Source organism: Microdochium trichocladiopsis (assembly GCF_020744255.1).
Source record: "Microdochium trichocladiopsis strain MPI-CAGE-CH-0230 chromosome Unknown B0I36scaffold_7, whole genome shotgun sequence".
Lineage (NCBI taxonomy): Eukaryota > Fungi > Ascomycota > Sordariomycetes > Xylariales > Microdochiaceae > Microdochium > Microdochium trichocladiopsis.
Window position 1 is genome coordinate 1,992,333 of NW_025763550.1, and position 18,512 is coordinate 2,010,844.

Here is an 18,512-nt window from a genome sequence, read left to right on the forward strand (position 1 = left end):
GGCTTGTCGCCACTGCAGCCACTCCGCTACGACCCTTGCGGCCTGGTCGTCGGTGGTGGGATTGTTGCTCAAGTGCACGTCGAGCATGTTCCGTTCTACCAATCAGCCCGAGCCGCATCATTGCCCCGTAGGCATTTTTCATTTTTCCCTTTCTAAGAATGCTCTATCGCTTCCTCTATTAAATAAGATCTGGCAGGGACAGTGAGCTTTGCAGAGTCGATATACATGTTGCGACAGGGAAGTTGTGGACACTGCACTGCCATCTGCAGCTTAGTGCGGAGCTGCTGTCAAGCTCTGACTGACTGACTGACATGGACAGCTCAAACTAGGGCTCAGCCACAATTGTCCGCAACCTGACCTGAGCACCCGCCATCAACCCTTGTCGCCATGGCCGACGTCGAAGCTCCCAAGGCCCAGATTGCCAACGGCGGTGTCAAGCGCGACTACAGGGGCAACCAGAAGGTAGTCGAGCTTCCTCGGAATGCCTACACCTCCATGTTTGAGGGCTTCCGGGACGAGCTCGACAAGCACCACGACCGCCGCATGAAGATTCAGAACGTCTCGCGTGATGTCACCGGCCTTGCCAAGAAGATGTGAGGCCTCAGCTCATGTCACTCAACGTGTCCTCTATTCTGTACTGTGCTGACAGCAACATCCGCAGGATCTTCACCCTTCAGAGGTATGTTGCCACGGACCATGGGAGACACAGGCAGAAGAGAGTCACGATATCTCACACAATGCTCATCTAGGGTCCGCACCTTGGCCAAGCCGCTGCAGCCCCGCATCCAGGCAGAGATTGAGCAACGGTACGCCGAGATTGGCACGCTGCTCAAGACCATCGAGGACGACGTCAAGGGCATGAACCGGCACCGGTACAACCTCATGTGCCTCGAGGAGCTTGTCGAGGCTGTCACCTTCATGCACTATCTGACTACCCAGACCCTCATGACCCCCGAGCAGACCCAGCAGGCGATCCCCGCCGACGTCATCCTCACAGCCTCGGACTACGTCTACGGCGTCTTCGACCTCACAGGCGAGATGATGCGCTCGGCCACGTCAAACACGGCTCTCAACGGCGCCATTCCCTCTGGTCCCAGTGGCCGCACCATCCAAGCTGACCTGCAGGACGTCAGCAGCATGCTGCAGGTCAACCACCCCATCGGCAGGCCCTTTAGCTACGGCAAGAAGATGGATGTCATGGTCGAGCAGGTCCGGAAAGTCGAGCGGCTCGGCTATGGCGTGCGCATCCGCGGCAACGAGCGGCCGAAAGGCTGGATGCCGGATTTGAATGAAGACCGAGGCGAAGACGGCGGTGGCGGTGGCGGTCACGACGACTAGCTTTTGAATGATTCCGGGGCAGAGAGCAGGACGAGTTTGGTGAGATCCCGGTGGTCGGATTTCAAGTCATCAATTGCTGACGAATCGACGTGCGTAGGCAGCCAAGCAATGCACCCTTGCGGCAATGACGGGCCAGAGTGGGAGGAGATGATTGCCCTCGCATACTGAGGTGCATCTGTTGCAGATGGGGGTTGCGTGTCTGTTGCGTGTGCATCAATAAGGATGTGTCTGTTGTTGGGCGTGGGACTGATCCCAACATCATCTGAAAGATATTGCAAGCATCTGTTCAAAATGGATGTGTATTCTTGTCTGACGAAACCACAAGATTAGTAGCAATAGTACAGCAGTTCTATGAATCTCATTACCCTCGATGTGCACTTCTTCATGAAAGCGCCGTTGTGTAACACGGTATTCTCCAAGAATTAACATGAACATGAGATCCGCCATGGTAGCAGAAATTACGCAGTAGGCAGAGCTGTTGACATTAATCCAGCACAGCCTCGAAAGCTTGCGAGTCTTGGATCGAGTCTCGTGTGCCCAGCTGGGGGGCCCGTTCCTTGTCAAACACTGGACGCAACATGATCTCGGTCGAACTGCATCCAGATTTCCTACGGGAGATAGCTCTGCGGATTACCTGATATTCGAAAGTGAAAGCACATCTCGCCTTATGGGACTGTTTGTGTATTACCATCCCCTAGGACTTGTGCCTACCATGTCAGTCCTGCTGGTGCAGAGTGGGGACTTCTCCGTGCAGGACTCCTCTGCCATCAGCCCTGCACAGCCCTGGTCAAAAGTGACTCCCCGTCGGCACGGCTGTGCCTATCTACCATGGGGACCAGGGCATGATATATGTATTCGTAGGATTCCGCGTTGGGACAATGCCGACATGTGGGCAGTCATTCTTGAAGCATCTCCTTTCCCCCTTTGCATCCGTGTCTCGAGCTGCGTCAGACTTCGAGCGTAAGAAACATACACGCAAACACGAAGATACCATGACCAATCGACAATTTCGGGACAAGGCCAAGTTGGTCACGTTTGCGATTCTTGCGTTTCCGTTCATTGCGGCCTATACAGCCGTCATCTTCGCTGGGAAGGGTGTCGCGAGGACCATCGGAGCAGGTGAACCAGCCAAGTTGCGCGCCGACATAGCCACACGACGCATTCCCAAGTCACGCCCGTTGTTGGGTGGCAAAGAAGAAAGCCACGATAGACACGTGAGCCAGGGAATACACCACGGTGGACACAACACCACTGGGCAATATGGCAAGAGTGGCACGGGTAGCACCACCACCTTCCTGGACTTGCCCCTCGAGATACGCCGCAAGATATACGCCCTTGCGCTAGGACAAGCGCAGTTTGTCCAGCCTGGCCTCGGTCTGTCGTGTTGGGGCTACGCGCCTCCAGACTGGCCCAGGCACAAGCGCATCTGCACTGACTCGGATCCGGGGAGTAACGCTCTGCGCGTGATCATCGGACTTGGCGGCTCCGCCATCGAACAGTTTCCGAGGCCGAGGAAGCAAGGATGTGTGCGATATGGGCGGTTCTTCAAGCTCTTCGCCCCGGACGGCGTTGAGGTCCGGTTTCACACCCACCCATCGCGGCCCTCGTGGCTCGGGAACGTTGACCTCATGCGCACCTGCCGTGCCGTGTACGCGGACATGCTGGACATATTATACGGCGACGTCACGGTGTGTCTGTTTGGCGAGGAGATGGTGCATTACTTCCTCCGCAACGCGAGCCCCGAGGGTCTTTCTGCCGTGCGATTCGTGCAGGTGGCGCTTTTCGTGTCGGAGGGAGACTGGGAGACGAGATCGTCGCGCCGGGCAGTTGAACGGGCGCTGAGGGGGCTTGGGGGGAAATTGCCTGGGCTGGAGCAGCTCCACGTCGAGGTCGTGATGATGTTTGGGCAACCTGCTGGCGGGACGAGGAAGTTCTGGGACTGGTTGGTGGGTGCCTTTAAGAAGTCGGGTCTGCAAGGCCGGCTGAGGCGCTTTGTGCTCAAGATCAGCATCTACTTGCCGGAGAAGCGTATAGATCCTGACATCATGCCTCTACTGACCGAGCACTGGGGTTATGATGTCCACTTTGCTAATTATATGCACGTGGTCATGCCCTTGGCTGGGCTGGGCAAGGCGGAGTATCTGGCCTTCAAGGATGCGATGACGGGGAACCTTGTTTAGAAAGGAGCACTTTTTGTTTTGTGGGCGTCGTGCTCTGAGCGGTTAGTCGTTCAGGTGTGAAATATAATATGAGGTCTTTGAGCTAGAGGTTGCATTAGGGAAGTTGTGGCTCTGGTATCAGCATTGTTAGAGATCGGCTTTGAGGCAAGCTGTTCTCGATCTATGTACTCGATTTGGGTGATAATTTTTCAAAAATGGAAAAAAAGGAAGGATTTTTGTTTTCGAAATTTAAATTCGAGAGAGAAACGAAACAAAGGAGGACCTAGGCGTAGGACAGCATTGGCCCTGAAGCAGTGATCCAGTGAAAATGTTGATCTGGAAGCACTCATCACGATATATGTGACAGACGAGTGTCGCAAACAGAGGCACCTCAAGGCGGGGCGGGGTGCCAGGGCAGTTCGAATAGCAACCACAAGATCCACGGGGTTTCTGGTTTTCGTAATTGTGTCATCGAAAATCGCAGCAGCAGGTGCCTGGAAATGAGGTAGAAATTCATTTGAACGGAGGCAGCATCGTGGAAGCGACGACTTTGGCCACAAAATCACTCCCCAGGCTTTTTGCGGTGTGTCCACCACAAATGCACCACCATTGTTCGCCATAGCAACCAGCCATCAGCTCAAGAGGCGGTCATCGTATAAATGTGAAAATGTCCCGGTGGCCAGCATGTAGATGGAGGCGAGCTCAAAAAGAGGCGGATGAAGGGCGAGCTGTCACCAGCTTCTCCCACTGAGAAACGCGCACCGGAAGCTCGTGCAACACCATGATAATTCGGACGATGAAGGATAAAACAGCAAGGATGTTTACTTTTACCCCGGATCTCGAAAAATAGTGCGCGTGCGAGCCAACGGGGATAGCTCGCACAGTAGGTGAAGGGGAATTTGACCAGTCGGCTTAGTCACCGAGGTATCCATCCAGCGGACTGCCCCACACCAGACAGTGCGGGGCTGGGCCCCACTCACTGTAGCTATAAGGTAAACAATGGACGCGCCTGCGCTTCTTCGCTGCTTCCTCACACGTACAACAACTGCTTCACACCACAAGTTGGCATCAACGCACACCAAAGCTCATCAAAACGCAACGCAACCAAAGCTATCAGCCATCTCTGTTGCAATTGTGCATCTGAAGAACTCATCGCGCTCTACCGCCACTGGCTCTAGTGCACGAAACCAAGCTGCTCATCGACGCGTGTTCCCAAGTAGCGGGCATCGTCTACATCCACCAAACCACCACAAACCACCACATCATCCCCTGGAACATCCATCGCTGCTTCCGTGCAGAGACTCGGATCAGTCCATCTCCGCTACTTCCCCATCATCTCATCGAAGCCTTCAATCTGGAGACTTCATCAGGACCATCGGACCTGACCCCCCCAAAATCGTGCCACCCGGCTCGTTCTTTCATCTCATCGAGACGCTCTTCACCCGCGCTCATCCAGGCTTGGCCTTTCCCCCATCACTCGAACGCGCATTCCACATCCCTGTCAAGGATACGGTGCTGCTTTGCCCACTAGCCTCGGGTTAATCCCATCTACTGTTGGCTCCATTTCTGCTGGCGCTGCCCTTGTCCCAAGTTGACAGCTCGCCATGGAGTCCAACACTAATCGCTATCGATCCCGCATCCTTAGGGAGATGCATCAGAATACTAAAAATCCCTTCAACTCACCACCATCATCCACTGGATCGCATGGTACTGTTACACTGACCTCTGATATTTCCCTTGGCCCTGGTGCCGACTCCCTGCCGCGGTTCGATGGTGTCAAGCGCGCTGCTGACACCACTGACGACCGCGCCATGGCTTTCAACATCAACACATCTGTCCTAGGTCGGACATTCCCAGAATGGGCAAACTACAAGCACGCGGCTCCTGTGCACGATCTGACGGAAGATCTTTATGATGCCACGGCCAACCTTCCCCAGGAAGAGACCAAGGAGAACATCCCCCCTGCCTCCTCCTCTACCATTGCATCCCCTTCCCAGATTGTCGATGAGCAGCAGGTACGTGCCAGTTCTTTTTCTTCAAATGAAGTGATTCCGTTGGACAATGATTGGATCCTGGGCCTCTCCCCATGTGCCATGTCCACTCCGAAACCTTCTATCTGCTTCGCAGCATCTCCAACGCGTCAGAAGAACGTGCCGGCCAGTCCTAGATACTCTCCTCATCACCGCACTGCTTCCATCCCTCGGTCTATTGTCAGGCAGTTGTCTGCACAATCAGCCGCGACGCGTGTAGCTCCTCCACCCGTGGTCCCCCGCGACGAGTCTTTGGCTTCCACTGTCACTCGGCTTCGCGAATCACCAAAGACTGCGTCAACCACCTCGAAGAGAAGTGAAAATGTGAAGCCTCAGAAGCAGCCCTAGGAGTCTAGCTATGAGGACATCACACCCCGCTGGCAACGGTCCACCGTTGCATCACGGCGCCGACATGGTTCGAATGCAACCATGACTTCTGGGCCAATGTCATTCACCGGCAAGGAGATCACGGTTCCCCGTGCTCGTCCTCGCCAGACCATCTCTGAACGTTTCCAGAAAGTCAACCCTCAGTATCGGCCAGAAACACTAACTGGCAGAAAGTTTTCATTGCTTTTCGAAACCAGGGAAGCCAGTGATCGGCGATACAGCGAGGCCAAAGAGCGCCGCAACAGCCTCAAGGCGGCGTCTCAGGCTCCAGCCCCTGATGCCACTCCGGCCGCCAAGACATCGCCCAAGTCGCGTGGAGCGAATGTCACCACCCTCATCGAGACTCTCAGGACAGCACAAGAGAAATCTGCACAAAGACGGGCATCAAGAGAGGCCTCGCAAGAACGAAAGGGCTCTGTCGCCGAGCCTCCGGCTTCTGCCAAGTCGCCCCATGCCGCGCGCTCGTTTTTGGTTCCTGACCTCACAATCATGAACGACTTTGTGTCTGGCACATTGAGGCTTTCGACACTACGTAACGGTGTGCCAATCTTTGTCAAGAACGGCAAGGTTCATGACAGGGATGCTGCTGCGCGCACTCCAGCAAAGCACCATCCTGTTGAGGCCGTCGAGGTGCCGCAAGATGAAGAGGAGATTTTTGTCTCACTTGATAAGATTCGCGAAGAGATTGGCACTCTGCAAGAACATGACTCCCTCGTCTCTGAACAGGCACAAAAACTCCAATCAGAAGTCAGCGATCTCAAGGCACAACTCTCAAATCAGTCTGGTGGCCCCACTGGCATTGATGCAAGTGCCACGGCCGAGTTCAAACAACTCAAGCAAGAAAAGAACAGTAAGTGTTCCAAATTGTTTCTCTGTTATTTTTGTGTGTCGAAACACCATGGCAGATGCTGACCAGAATCGTTAGACCTGCAAGACCAGCTTGACAAGGCAAACAGGAAGATTGCCATTGTTGAGCTTCGGGCAGAGGAGAGCGACAAAGCTAGAGAAGTGGCCGAAAATGAGTGCGATGCGGCGGTGCGAGACCGTGATCGTGCCGTCCGCAACGCTGCGCAAGACGCCCGCCGCTGCATTCAGCTCGAGGATGATTTGGCAACTGCCAAACGCGCCGTCAGGGACATGCAAGATGACAACACCCATGGACTCCGTCTTCTGGAGTCTGAGAACTTGCAACTTCGCCACGAGAACGACAGCCTGAAGGATAAGATCCGTGATCTCGAGGCCAGGCATTCAAAGCGGTCCAAAGAGCTAGATGATCTCAAGCTCGCGAACCAGATCATGAAGGACGATTTGGTCTCGCAAAAGAAGAAAATTGTTGACGTTCATCAGTCTGCCCACGACGCTAGGCTGGAGCTTGGCAAGGCCAACCAGGACAGAGAACAGCTTGAGGAAACAGTCCTCCAGCTTGAGAATGTCAATCAGTATTATGAGCGCACCAACTCGAAGCTCCAGGCCGACAAGGCCGCTCTCGTCGAAGATGTGGTGGTTCTGAAGAAGCAGGCATCCAGAAGCGAGCAGCTGATTCAAGGCTTGAAGAAGCAAGTGGCAACTCTTAAGAAGACGGTTTCTGAGCAGGAACAGCAGATTCAAGCACTTCACGACGACATTTCTGCGCTGCAATCGCTCCTTGACGAGGCGAACCACATGACTGTGGATGCCACTGATGTCCACAGCCGTCTGGAAAGCCAAAAGCAGCTTCTGGAGCAGAAGATTGTGTCTCTAGAAACCACGGTTCGTCGCCTGCGTACCACTGCGGCCAACAGCGAGGCCCTGCTGGAAGACGCCACACAGCAACTCGCAGCCAAGCCACTGGAGGCGAAGAAGCGTGAGTCCTTGCTCAAAGCGTACGAGGCACTCAACCGCAAGCTCGAGGCAGAGAATGCCGACATGCAACAGCGATTGTCAGCTGCGCCAGCTGAAACTCATTTCGATGATGTGGACGACTTGAGAAATCAGATCCACGATGTCGTCGATGGTCTCCAGGATGGCATGAGAGAATTCTCGGGCGAGCACACCAAAGTGCTCGACCAGCAAGAGACACCACTTGTAGCTCAATTTGCGTCGCTTCTTAAGAGTGAGATGAAGTTGATTCAGAAGCTACAAGAGCGTGCCAGCCGCGCTGATGCATCTCCAGCAGAGATGGCGGAGACCCAGCAGAACACAGTGACCTTGACTAAGGTCCGCGAAATGAAGACGGACGTGGTCAGTCGCATGACCAAGCAATACCTGGCAAAGTCAGCCACGGCCAATGCGAAGCCTGCTAAGGTCGCTCGCGTCGTGGCGCCACTCACAGAAACGACAAAATCTTACACGATTGAGACGACGGGCAGAAGTGTGACTTCCACCACGGACCTCCCCATCCAGGACGACTTCACTCGCGAAATCGATCTGCAGCAGCCTTCGCCTTTCGCCACCAGGACTGAGGCGAGCCAGCGTACAGCTCACCAGCAGCAGACTAGGTCGACCAGGGGAGTCTTCGTTGACTCCGATGATGGTATGACAGCCGAGCCGAGCCAAAGCCTGCCGCCTCTGTTCTTTGCCGAGCAGCCGCGAGAACGGGACGCGTCGCAGGCTCGTGAAGTCAAGCAGCCAGCTCGACACGCGCCCAAGGTACAGCCGGCGGGCATTCTCAAGAACAACAAGGCGAACCAACAGAGTACCTTTTCCCGCAACGAACAAGATACTGGTCGCTTCAGCATCAAGTCGGGCGTGAGCGTCATGAGCCTCCTTAGTAACGCTTCAGTCACTAACATGGTTCAGCGGCCTGCCTCGACCACTGGTCATTCGGCCGATGTCACACGAGAGGACAATATGACATCTGCTCTCTTCGTGGATGACATCACCATCGACACGCGAAAGGAGTCTAAGGTCTCCAAGGGCCGCAAGAGCACAACAACTCCGGTGCTGTCCAAGACTGCGCAACGTGTTCTTGCTAGCCTGTGCGATGAGCATGACTGTGGAAACTGCAATGTCTGCAGGCGCATCAATTCGCACTCTCATCAGGGCGCCTTGGTCCAAGAAGGCAGACCATCGATCCGTGTGGAGAAGCCCGTGCCCGTGACGGATCGGGTTCCCAACTGCAAGACCACCGCCAACTCTGAGGCGGCATATGAGGATGCACCCACCGTCCGCCCAGCATCGAGCCCAGCAGTTGCATTGGCTACCGTCATGAAGGGTCTGAAGGATGAGGAGCAGCATATTCTTGCAGCACTCAACAAGGCCAATGCCGAATACAGGGGTCTTGATGCATCCTTTGGTCGCAGACAGCGTAAGGCACTGAAGGATGAGGTGCAGCGTTTGACACGTGAGCTGGACGTGAAGCGAGATCAGATTTACTTGCTGCACGACGTCCTCGAAGGACAAAAGGCGAGCGGTGAGGAGATGACCGCGGATTTTGTCGAGTACACACTACAGAGTATCATGGGAAAGGAGGAGACCTGGAATGGCTTCTAGGCGTGACCAGCAAAGGCTGAATGACGAAAGCAGGAGGAAATCCAAGGAGGACCACGGAATTCTGGTTGATGGCATAAGCATGGTTTTGGTTTTATGAGTGTTTCTTGGTTGTTGTTCATTATGGCGCTGTGTTTTGGTTTTGGTTTTTTCTTCTCAAGTCGCGGTCTTGGTCACTTTGGTCGTATTTTTTGGGAGCCTGGGAAGAGGCAAAAAGCATTGGGATTCGTCGTTGTTATTGAGGTTCTTCAACAACCGGACGTTGGTTTTGGCACGACGAGCATGGCGTTTTGGGCATTGGACATTGGGTTGGATTAACGAGGTGTCACGTTTTGGAATTCGATTCGTTCTATAGTTTCTCAGCAATACAATGCTGGTGATAACCTCATGATATTGCCATGTTCCTCATCTTGTGAATGCTCTCTGTTTCTGTGCCTGGAGAGGGTTTGATGGGCTGGCGACGTGGGTCCCGTTCAGGCGCGAGCTTTCTCGGGCCGCTGTGACTCGGGCAAGCTGGCGGCCATGGTTGTGGTGGGGCAAGTGGCTTTTGGCCTCTGGAAGGTCGACCCGTTCGCACCTCTGTGCTTGCAGGGAGAGAGAGAGCTTCGTGCCTCAACTCGTAACTGCCGACCACCCGCCTCCGGTTCCGATCCTGACAGAGCCACAAGACAGTGTTCCGCGACAGCACAATGGCCGACGACAACACCATGGAGATTGACGAGCCCGGCTCGCCGACGCAGGCAGGTGCGCAGAGCGGCGCGCCCGAGGCCAAGGTTGGCGACATGCAGACACACGCCAAGGCGACGGCGGTGCGGTCGATTGAGGGCTGGATCATCATGGTGACCAACGTGCACGAGGAGGCCGACGAAGAGGCGCTGCACGACAAGTTTGCCGACTTTGGCGAGATCAAGAACCTCCATCTCAACCTCGATCGCCGGAGCGGCTACGTCAAGGTAAGAAGAGGGCTGCGCGGGGTGCACAGGCATAAAGGCAACGCGCCGCGCTCATCTCGCTGTACAGCTCGGCGCCAGCAATGCTAACGATGGTGTGCACACTCAACTATAGGGCTATGCGTTGATCGAGTACCCAACGCTGCAAGAGGCGCGTGCGGCTATCGACGGTGCAGACCAGACCAAGCTGCTCGACCAGACCATCAACGTCGACTTTGCGTTCGTACGACCCCCGCCGGGCAAGGGCGGCAACAACAACAGCAACAACAAGGGCGGCAGCGGCGGTCGCCCACGTGGCGGGAGGAGCGGACGGAGTCGCAGCCGGAGTCCCGACGCAAGCAAGGACCGCGAGGACGAAGCGTAAAAGCGCGTACACCATCAGACGTGCGAACCCCCGGAACAGGCTGCAAGGAGGAGGGTGGCGCCGGGCGAGGAACATTAGTGTCTGAGGACAAAAAAGACTCCAGATGGGGAAGCCAGGATTTCCAACCTAGACTCGGATAGATCTGTTGTTCCTGGCGTTGGCCGATGTGTCGCCAGAAAAAATTGAGACATGTCGGCATGCGAACTCACTCCGATTGTGTAAGTACAACTTGTCGTTCATCCTGGACTCGCTATGGCACTTGAGCTGACGAGGTGGCTTTTTAGTTCTGCGTGACTATTGTGAGTAACCCAGCCGCTTTGCATGTCCCTATGCAGTACATGACAATGTTCATGGGCAGTGCAGGGCAGGCAGCTTGACGTTGGTCCAGCCTTGCCTATGTGCATTTGACCCGAAGCCTGACTTGAGCCAAGCGCACAATCCGATATCAGTCGTGTCGACGGTGATCATCGGGCGAGATTGCTCGAGCTAGTGAAGATGTACACGAGACATGATGTGGTTTCGCCGTGCTGCCCAGTCCGGTGGTGCGCCTGACTTGAGTGCGATTCTGCGGGGAGAAGATGGCAGCCTTTGCGCTCCTCCCTCCCTATACTCAAATTCAAAGACGAAGTCTGGATGCATCATATGTTTTCGAAGCAGAGGTGTACCAGATCTGAATACTCAATCTTTAGAGCTGTCCTCCTTCTGGCAGCTAAGACAATGTATGTTTTTCCATAGCATAAAGCATTGTACCCACATGGTTCACAGGCGTGGCCATCTCGAGAAGCCGCTCTCGTGTCGATGGCATGATCGTGAGACGTGCAAGGTACTCTGAAAGGAATGCCCTTTTCCATCTGCGCTGCAGGGACATCTACGTTCAGTTTGGTTACGGTTGTTATCGGCCCCAGATTACAATGGCATCCAAGTTGATGTGCAGATGCGGATGCGGCTGTCTCGCGGGCGGCTTGGCTCCCAAAAATAGTGGGTGCTATTGCGGTGACGTCGCCTCGCCCAGGGGCCTCGTGGCGTGTGGTCAGGCACCGCCAAACGGGTGACACTTTTTCAGGGTCCTCACACACACAAACACATGCACACACATAACCACCATCTTCGATCCCCCAATCTCCACGACTTTCCAGGCTTCAGCACCTCTGCCCTGCGTGACCGAGAGAAGGAAACCCCCGGCACTGTCGACGCAGCACGAGCTGCACATGGCTTGAAGCATGGCCATCCTCGTCGGCAACAACCTGCCCGTCGTCCAGCGCCTCGCAATCCCCGCCGTCTGCCTGCTCATCGCCTTCCTCGCCTACACCTCGCAATGGCTGTACGCAACGGCGGCCCAGCTCTCCCCCGGCCCGCTCACCCGCCGTGAGACCTATGTCTTCAACACGTTGCTGGCCTGCCTCTGGATCACCTACTTCCGCGCCTGCACCGTCGACCCGGGACGATACACCTTCCCGCCGCCCAAGAAGACCGACTCCCCCGCCAAGCTCCCGACCACGACCTCTGCCGACGGCCGCAAGCGACACTGCACGAAATGCGCCGCGCCGAAGCCCCCCCGCGCACATCACTGCAAGGCCTGCAGGCGCTGCATCCCGCGGATGGACCACCACTGCCCGTGGACCGGCAACTGTGTCTCCCTCCAGACGTTTCCGCACTTCCTGCGCTTCCTCGTCTTCACAAACGTCAGCCTCTGGACGCACTTGTACTTTGTGTGGAGGCGCTTCTACGGCCTCTACGAGCTGCGCAACATGCCGGCGTACCTGGGGCCCACGCTGCCGCAGATGGCCTTTCTCACCGTCCACGCCTTTGTCGGCGGCGTCACGAGCCTCGCGCTCGGGATCCTGCTCATCACCACGGTCAGGGGCTGGCTGTTCAACACGACCATGATTGAAGGGTGGGAGATTGAGCGCCACGAGGCGGTCCTCGAGCGGCGGTACGCGAGCAGCGGCGGCGACGACGACGGCTGGTGGCGGAGCGGCGAGAGGGCGCCCGGGGGCGACACGGCCGCCGCGCACCTCGCCGTCGACCCGGTCGAGTTCCCTTACGACATTGGCATCTTTGAAAACATGGCGCAGGCCATGGGCACGCGCAACGTCCTGATGTGGTTCTTCCCCCTCGCCGGCGGGCCGCGGGTCGCGCCGTATCCGGAGAGCGGAGGGGCAAAGGAGGCGGCAGCAGCAATCGACACGACAGGCTGGGACTATGCCGAGAACGACATGAACGAGGCCCGCGGGATGTGGCCTCCTCCAGACCCGGAGCGGATCCGGCACGCCAAGGTCTGGAAGCGTAGGGACCTGGCGCAGGAGCTCGAGGAGCAGAGACGCTACGACGCCGCGGAGCTCACGCCCGAGCAGCGCAAGGAGGCGTTCCGGCGGCGCCAGGAGCGCGACTATCAGCGCTGGGCGGGCAGGACGGCGGCAGCGGCGGCGGCGGGTCCACAAAGAACCGGTACTGCGGACGACGGGGAGGAGCTCACGCGGTCTGCTATATTGGGGGAGCTGGAGGAGTTGCCCGTCCGTGGTGGTGGCAGTCGTGGCCCGGGCTTGACCTCAACAAGGGTCGTGGTGGATGAAGGCAAGTCGGGCTGGGTCAATGCCGATGGCGAGCATCTCGGGGACTACGGCGTCGACGAGGACGCCGAGTTTGATGACTTTCATGACGATGGCGATGATGATGATGAATCACCAGCTTCTTACGAGGACCGAGAAGACGCTGGTGGCTACGTTGCAGATGAGCACGACGCGGCGGTGCTCGTGTTAAGTACCGGCGAAGTCTCACAGGGTGACTTTGAGGATGAGGATATGCCCCTTGCAGAGCTCGTAAAGAGGCGCAAGGCCGGCAATGCACCTTCCTCCCTAGATACTTGAGAAACCAGTGTGTGAAAATTCTCAACGCAAGCTGGGCAGGTTGGGTTTCGGCAAAGACAGAGCACCATTACATGTACAGCGACACCGACGCGCTCGCAAGGAAAAGCCATCTGTGTGTGTGTGTGTGTATATATATAGATATAAATATGTCATGTCTAAGCACATATACAGCAGCCCTTGCAGTCCGTCTTTTCACCCGATAATGCACGTTTCATCACTCCTTGCGCCGTACACAGGCCCTGGACACTGGGCCGATACCCAGGGCCTGGGCGAGGACAAGACGCGCTGAGAGCGATCAGTAGCAACCAGAAAAAAAAGAGAACTCTGTTGTTGATCACATGCTGCCAATATGACCAAAGATTTCCGGCCAACCTGAAACTTTACATCATTCATCTTTTATCGTCGTTCCTGTCGTGATGCTGTTCTCTTTGTATGCCGAGACTCCGAGTCTGTGCGAGCCCTCACGAATTATCCACGAGTCTACCAATCATCATCCTCCTCCTTCTTTGCAGACATTGCCGTCTGCCGTGCCTTGAGGGCATCGGCCAGCGAGCCTGCCAGACTCGGCGTCGGGGTGTTGCTCCGGCTGCTGTCGGAACCATTGGCCGCAAGACTGTACCCGGAATCACGAGGCTGCGGCACGCCACCGGGTCGTTTGTTGCCCGGGATGGGACGCTTCGCGGGTGGCTGAGGCGCCGCCGGCTTTGCCCGAGCACCGTTGGGTGGCGGCGGTGGTGCGCGAGGAGTTGCTGCCGGAGGCGGCGGCGGTGCTTGCTCCTCGACGTAGGCGGCAGGGACCCATGCCTGGCCAGCACTATTCTTTGCGAGCCACCATCCTGTTGCACAGAAGCGTGAGAGTTAGCGGTTGGTCCTGATTCAGAACTGGCTAGTGAGGAGATCTTACCATTGTTCTCTTTCTGCACGATCTCGACGATATCGCCCGCCTTAACAGTGAGCTCATTATCCCTCTGGCCGGCAAAGTCATAAAGGACCTTTGCCGTCGGCTTCGCAGCTACAGCCGGTGGCGCAGCGGGAGGCGGAGGCGGCGGAGGTGCTCGAACAGCAGAGCTCGAGTTCTGGTTCCGGGTATGCGAAGGCAGTGTAGTCGTGGCCGCCGCTGGGGCAGTCACAGCCGCAGGAGTGGGCACAGCACGGGACGTTTGAGCAGCTGGAACTGGTCGTTTACCAGCGCCACGATTGCCGGCCAGCCTCGAGGGCCTGCCGTTGGGACCGCCAGGCTTGATCAACTTGCCCCGAGTGATCGGGCGTGGTGGTACTGGCTTGCCCTTTGGTGTGGGCTTTGAGCCTGACGATGGAGGTTCACCGGGCTGCGTGTGGATGGCGCCACTCTTGTAGAAGTCCACAGGTTGTGGCGAATCCTTGACAACCTTGATCAGCTGCATCTTGCCGGGCTTCTTGGCGTACTCGATGCTCTCCGCGATCTTCAGGTTGAACCCGCCGGGCATGACTCTTTGCATCTGAGTGAACAGCTCGGTCTTGAAGACACAGTTAAGCAGAGGATCAGGTTCTTGAGGCGAGCCAATGCCGAGCGAGAACCAGTCATCGCGACAAGTCGATGTCCCGACAAACTTGATGGCGCCGAGTGGCACAGACTTTTCAACCATGATTTGAACCTGACCGTTGGTCAAGGCTTGGGCCACGACATAGAACTTGCTGTTGGTGACCACCAAGATGCGCGGGCTAGGCTTGCTGGAACGCCCAAATTTGGACTCCAGGACCTCACCACGACAAGAAAACAGCACCTTTTCGTTGCTGGACATCTGCACAGCTCCTCGGATCTGAGATCCGGGACCGGTGCTCGCATTGATCCCAAGATAATCGCCAAGGAAACGGCGAGATCCTAGCAAACTCATGCGCCGTCTTTCTTTGCGACCACCAAGGACTTTGTGGCCCTGGTCACGCAACTGAAGATACTCGGCTCCCGTCCGCTTCTTGCGCCAGAACCTTTGGATACGCGTGGCGGACTCGGCTCGGTAGGCTAGATACGCGCGCCACATGCGCTGAATGCGGATGGCCATGTTATGCCAGTAGCGGTCACGCATGGTCTCGAGGGCGAACAGGGTCTCGGGAGACTTGATGAAGGCCTTGGTTGTGCCCAGTTGCCACTCTTCCTTGGGGATGCTGGTGTCCTTCAAGATCTGCTTCACAGCAGCCTCTTCGGATCCATTCCACGTGTATTCGCCAGCGTACGACGTCTCTGGAGACAGGAGGAAGAAGCGCTCCACAAACTTCTCAAATGACTGACGATAGGCGAACCCTGCGCGGCGGATGCGAACGTTCTCTTGCAAACCAAGATACTTGATCTGATGCAGTACATTCGGAACATTGTACTCGGTCGGAGATTTGTTCTCGTTTGGCTTGATGGTTCGGATATAAGAAGGCTGACACTTCATCAATGTCTCAACGAGCGCGTTCGCAGAGGCCCTGATTCGATCACCGGCTGTCGGCGGTTGCTTGCGGTTATCTTGATCCACTTGGTTGGGGAAGATGTTGTGAACGAAGCGGTTTTGGCTTTGCTGGAAGAGATTCTGCACACCCTTCAGAAGGGCATCCTTGTTCTTGTCGGTGATACCGTCGACAGTATAGCTGACATCACCGGCGTAGTGCTTGATAATGAAGCTGCCCTGTCTTGGTGTCAGATGGGCGTTCGACATGCCATTGACGGTCTGCATGAATGTTCGATCGCAAGCCGCAGGGTCGGCGTGAGCAGTCTTTGTTGCGTCCTTCAGTGCAGAAAAGACACCGACTGGCCGCACTTGCTCAATGAGATCGCAAACAATCTTGTTGTCGAAGTACTTGATTGGCGTCCATTGAATCTGCTCCCGGGCATATTCTTCTTGCTCAGCCTTGAGTGTCAATTGGATGAAGATCTGCTGGAGCTTCTCATTAACGTAGTTGATACACAGCTGTTCAAAGCTGTTTTTCTCGAAAATCTCAAAGCCATAGATATCTAGGATACCAATGTTGTTGGAAGTAGCCTGCCGTGCTTTAAGTGATTGGTTGATCCTCTGGACGATCCAGTCGAATAGGTTGTTGTAGATGGCCATGGCAAGCGCATCCCTGGTGGCAGTAGCTTGGGCAACGTTTGTTGTGGACTCGATCACCTCGCCGCTTCTGGGTGTGAGAATACGAATGGTGATTGCCTTGATAAGCTCCGCGGGTGTGACCTCCAAGAGGTATGCCAGGAAGTCAATCACAGACTGATCAGCGACCGCTGCATATCCATCATTGCCCTCCACGAAGTGAACGTTGCCGGTCCACAAAATTGCAGCCAACATTCGGAACACGTCGTCTTGCTCGGCTTGCGATAAGCCGATGACTTTCATGGCGTTCAAGGTATCACGAAACTCGGCCACGTCGTCTATGCCGTCTACATTGTAGCATTTTGAGCGACTAAGATAGGCGTACGTTTCTGGTTGCTGGATGCCAAACGTCGTCCGGTAATTTTCGGGAGCGGCCTTCGCGAACTGGTAGAAGATGTGGAAGTTTCGCTCATTCATGATCTGCCCAACGACACGAGTCTTTTCTAGCAAATAGTTGGTGATGTCGGCTCCAACGGGCTCGCCATTGGTGTTGAAATGTATTTGCAGGTATTTGCCGAAACGTGAAGAGTTGTTGTTCCGCAGTGTCTTGGCGTTGCCGAAAGACTCGAGGAGAGGGTTGGTTGCCAGCACCATATCCTTGATCTGCTTGATCTCGCCACTCTCACCACCAGAGACGTTGGCTATGTACTGCATGATGCGCTTTGCAGCCTCTGTCTTGCCGGCGCCTGACTCGCCGGAGATGATGACACACTGGTTCTCTTTGTACGCTTTCATGTTGTAGTATGAAGACTCGGCGATGGCGAACACGTGCGGCGGCATTTCGAGTCGGTTCTTGCCCTTGTAGGACTCGAGTACGTCATCGGTGTAGATGCCAAGATCGCGGAAGGGGTTGACGGAGACCAGGACGTGGCCAATGTATGTGTAGATCTCACGACCCTCGAAACGCTTCTTGAGATTCTCATTGATGGCTTCGTTAGAGACTTTGCTGAGCAGCGTCAGATCCGACACGCCAATCTCCTTCTTCTTTGTCGTCTCAAAGGTCGCCTTCTTGGGCTTTGCGCCGGCGCCGGCTTGCGCAGCTGCGCCGCCTGCCCCGGACTTGTCCTTCGGTCGCCGACTGATTCCCTGTTGCGCGCGTCGTCAGTCAGACGCCTGGCCACGATGTATATGAAGCTTGCAAAATCGCATGCATCCGCTTCGCGGAGTTCAGATCTCGACTTACCATGCTGGGTGACGAGACCAAGCTGCCGCTTGGTGCTTGTCCAAGATCGAGCTGTGATAAGGCTGGCTACCTGGTCCCGCGTGTGCTGCGATGGCACACAGAGCGGCGTCGGGTGGTTCAGGACAGCGCTACTTGATGGCGAAGTCGGTGAGCCGGCGTGAAGCTGCGGCACAGTGAATAGGACGGTCTTGCGACAAGGAATGGCAAGGCCGTCGCCGCGAGGGTGATGGGTTCAATGGCGTGGAGGGGCTTAAGGGGGGGTTGAGGTCCAAGACATGCGCTAAGTTGTGAAGTCACATTGCTGGAGCGGCCTGGTTCCAACCGGCCGACTGGGCGCGGGCTGGGGCAGCTATGGTCGCGAGGCGGGCCCCAGCTCTGAGCGCTTGACGACTCGGCCCACTCGCTGGAGCCTTGCGCGTAGGGAAGCCAAGGCCCTGACGCAACCTCATCCTCTCTGGGGCGGCCGGGCTGACGTATCGCCGCGTGGCTGAGTTGCCCTTGGACGCACAGCTCCTAAGCGCATGCCCAGCCACAGGCTCGACAGGCAGGCACCAGCTCATCACCACACCCAGGCAGCGGAGGCAGCCAATCCCCAGACTTCGTGGCCCGTCTACCGTGGCTCGAGCTCACCCATGCGGGCCGGATAAGTGCTGCCTATCGCC

The 18,512-nt window shown here is 56.2% G+C and overlaps 5 protein-coding genes across 5 annotated transcripts; 4 read left to right on the top strand and 1 right to left on the bottom strand.

The window, feature by feature from the left end:
* The first annotated feature begins 224 nt into the window (after positions 1–224).
* On the top strand, positions 225–1,716 carry B0I36DRAFT_327928 (Translin). The gene is made up of 3 exons (XM_046154528.1): positions 225–593; positions 662–679; positions 750–1,716. Exons 1-3 carry the CDS (start codon positions 388–390, stop codon positions 1,336–1,338), a joined length of 813 nt encoding a protein of 270 aa, XP_046010590.1. The 5' UTR covers positions 225–387; the 3' UTR covers positions 1,339–1,716.
* A 242-nt stretch (positions 1,717–1,958) lies between these two features.
* Positions 1,959–3,751, top strand: B0I36DRAFT_327931 (uncharacterized protein). Its single transcript, XM_046154529.1, has one exon. It carries the CDS (start codon positions 2,181–2,183, stop codon positions 3,516–3,518), a length of 1,338 nt encoding a protein of 445 aa, XP_046010591.1. The 5' UTR covers positions 1,959–2,180; the 3' UTR covers positions 3,519–3,751.
* A 6,320-nt stretch (positions 3,752–10,071) lies between these two features.
* B0I36DRAFT_364947 (uncharacterized protein) lies at positions 10,072–10,696 on the top strand (the record flags this gene model as incomplete). Its single annotated transcript, XM_046159064.1, has 2 exons — positions 10,072–10,335; positions 10,448–10,696. 2 exons carry the CDS (start codon positions 10,072–10,074, stop codon positions 10,694–10,696), a joined length of 513 nt encoding a protein of 170 aa, XP_046010592.1.
* Positions 10,697–11,693: 997 nt separating this feature from the next.
* On the top strand, positions 11,694–13,674 carry B0I36DRAFT_327938 (DHHC palmitoyltransferase-domain-containing protein). Its single transcript, XM_046154530.1, has one exon. The coding sequence runs from the start codon at positions 11,917–11,919 to the stop codon at positions 13,561–13,563; it is 1,647 nt and encodes a 548-aa protein (XP_046010593.1). The 5' UTR covers positions 11,694–11,916; the 3' UTR covers positions 13,564–13,674.
* Positions 13,675–18,148, bottom strand: B0I36DRAFT_327939 (P-loop containing nucleoside triphosphate hydrolase protein). The gene is made up of 3 exons (XM_046154531.1): positions 17,851–18,148; positions 14,468–17,753; positions 13,675–14,399 (listed from the first exon to the last, which is right to left on the bottom strand). The coding sequence occupies exons 1-3, from the start codon at positions 17,851–17,853 to the stop codon at positions 14,044–14,046; spliced, it is 3,645 nt and encodes a 1,214-aa protein (XP_046010594.1). The 5' UTR covers positions 17,854–18,148; the 3' UTR covers positions 13,675–14,043.
* Positions 18,149–18,512: the final 364 nt, after the last annotated feature.

Coding starts and splice junctions, on each gene's coding strand:
- B0I36DRAFT_327928 (XM_046154528.1), top strand. CDS start 388: ATGGCCGACGTCGAAGCTCCCAAGGCCCAGATTGCCAACGGCGGTGTC.
- B0I36DRAFT_327939 (XM_046154531.1), bottom strand. Junction 14,400..14,467: donor CGTGCAGAAAGAGAACAATG/GTAAGATCTCCT, acceptor TCTGTGCAACAG/GATGGTGGCTCGCAAAGAAT.
- B0I36DRAFT_327931 (XM_046154529.1), top strand. CDS start 2,181: ATGATATATGTATTCGTAGGATTCCGCGTTGGGACAATGCCGACATGT.
- B0I36DRAFT_327938 (XM_046154530.1), top strand. CDS start 11,917: ATGGCCATCCTCGTCGGCAACAACCTGCCCGTCGTCCAGCGCCTCGCA.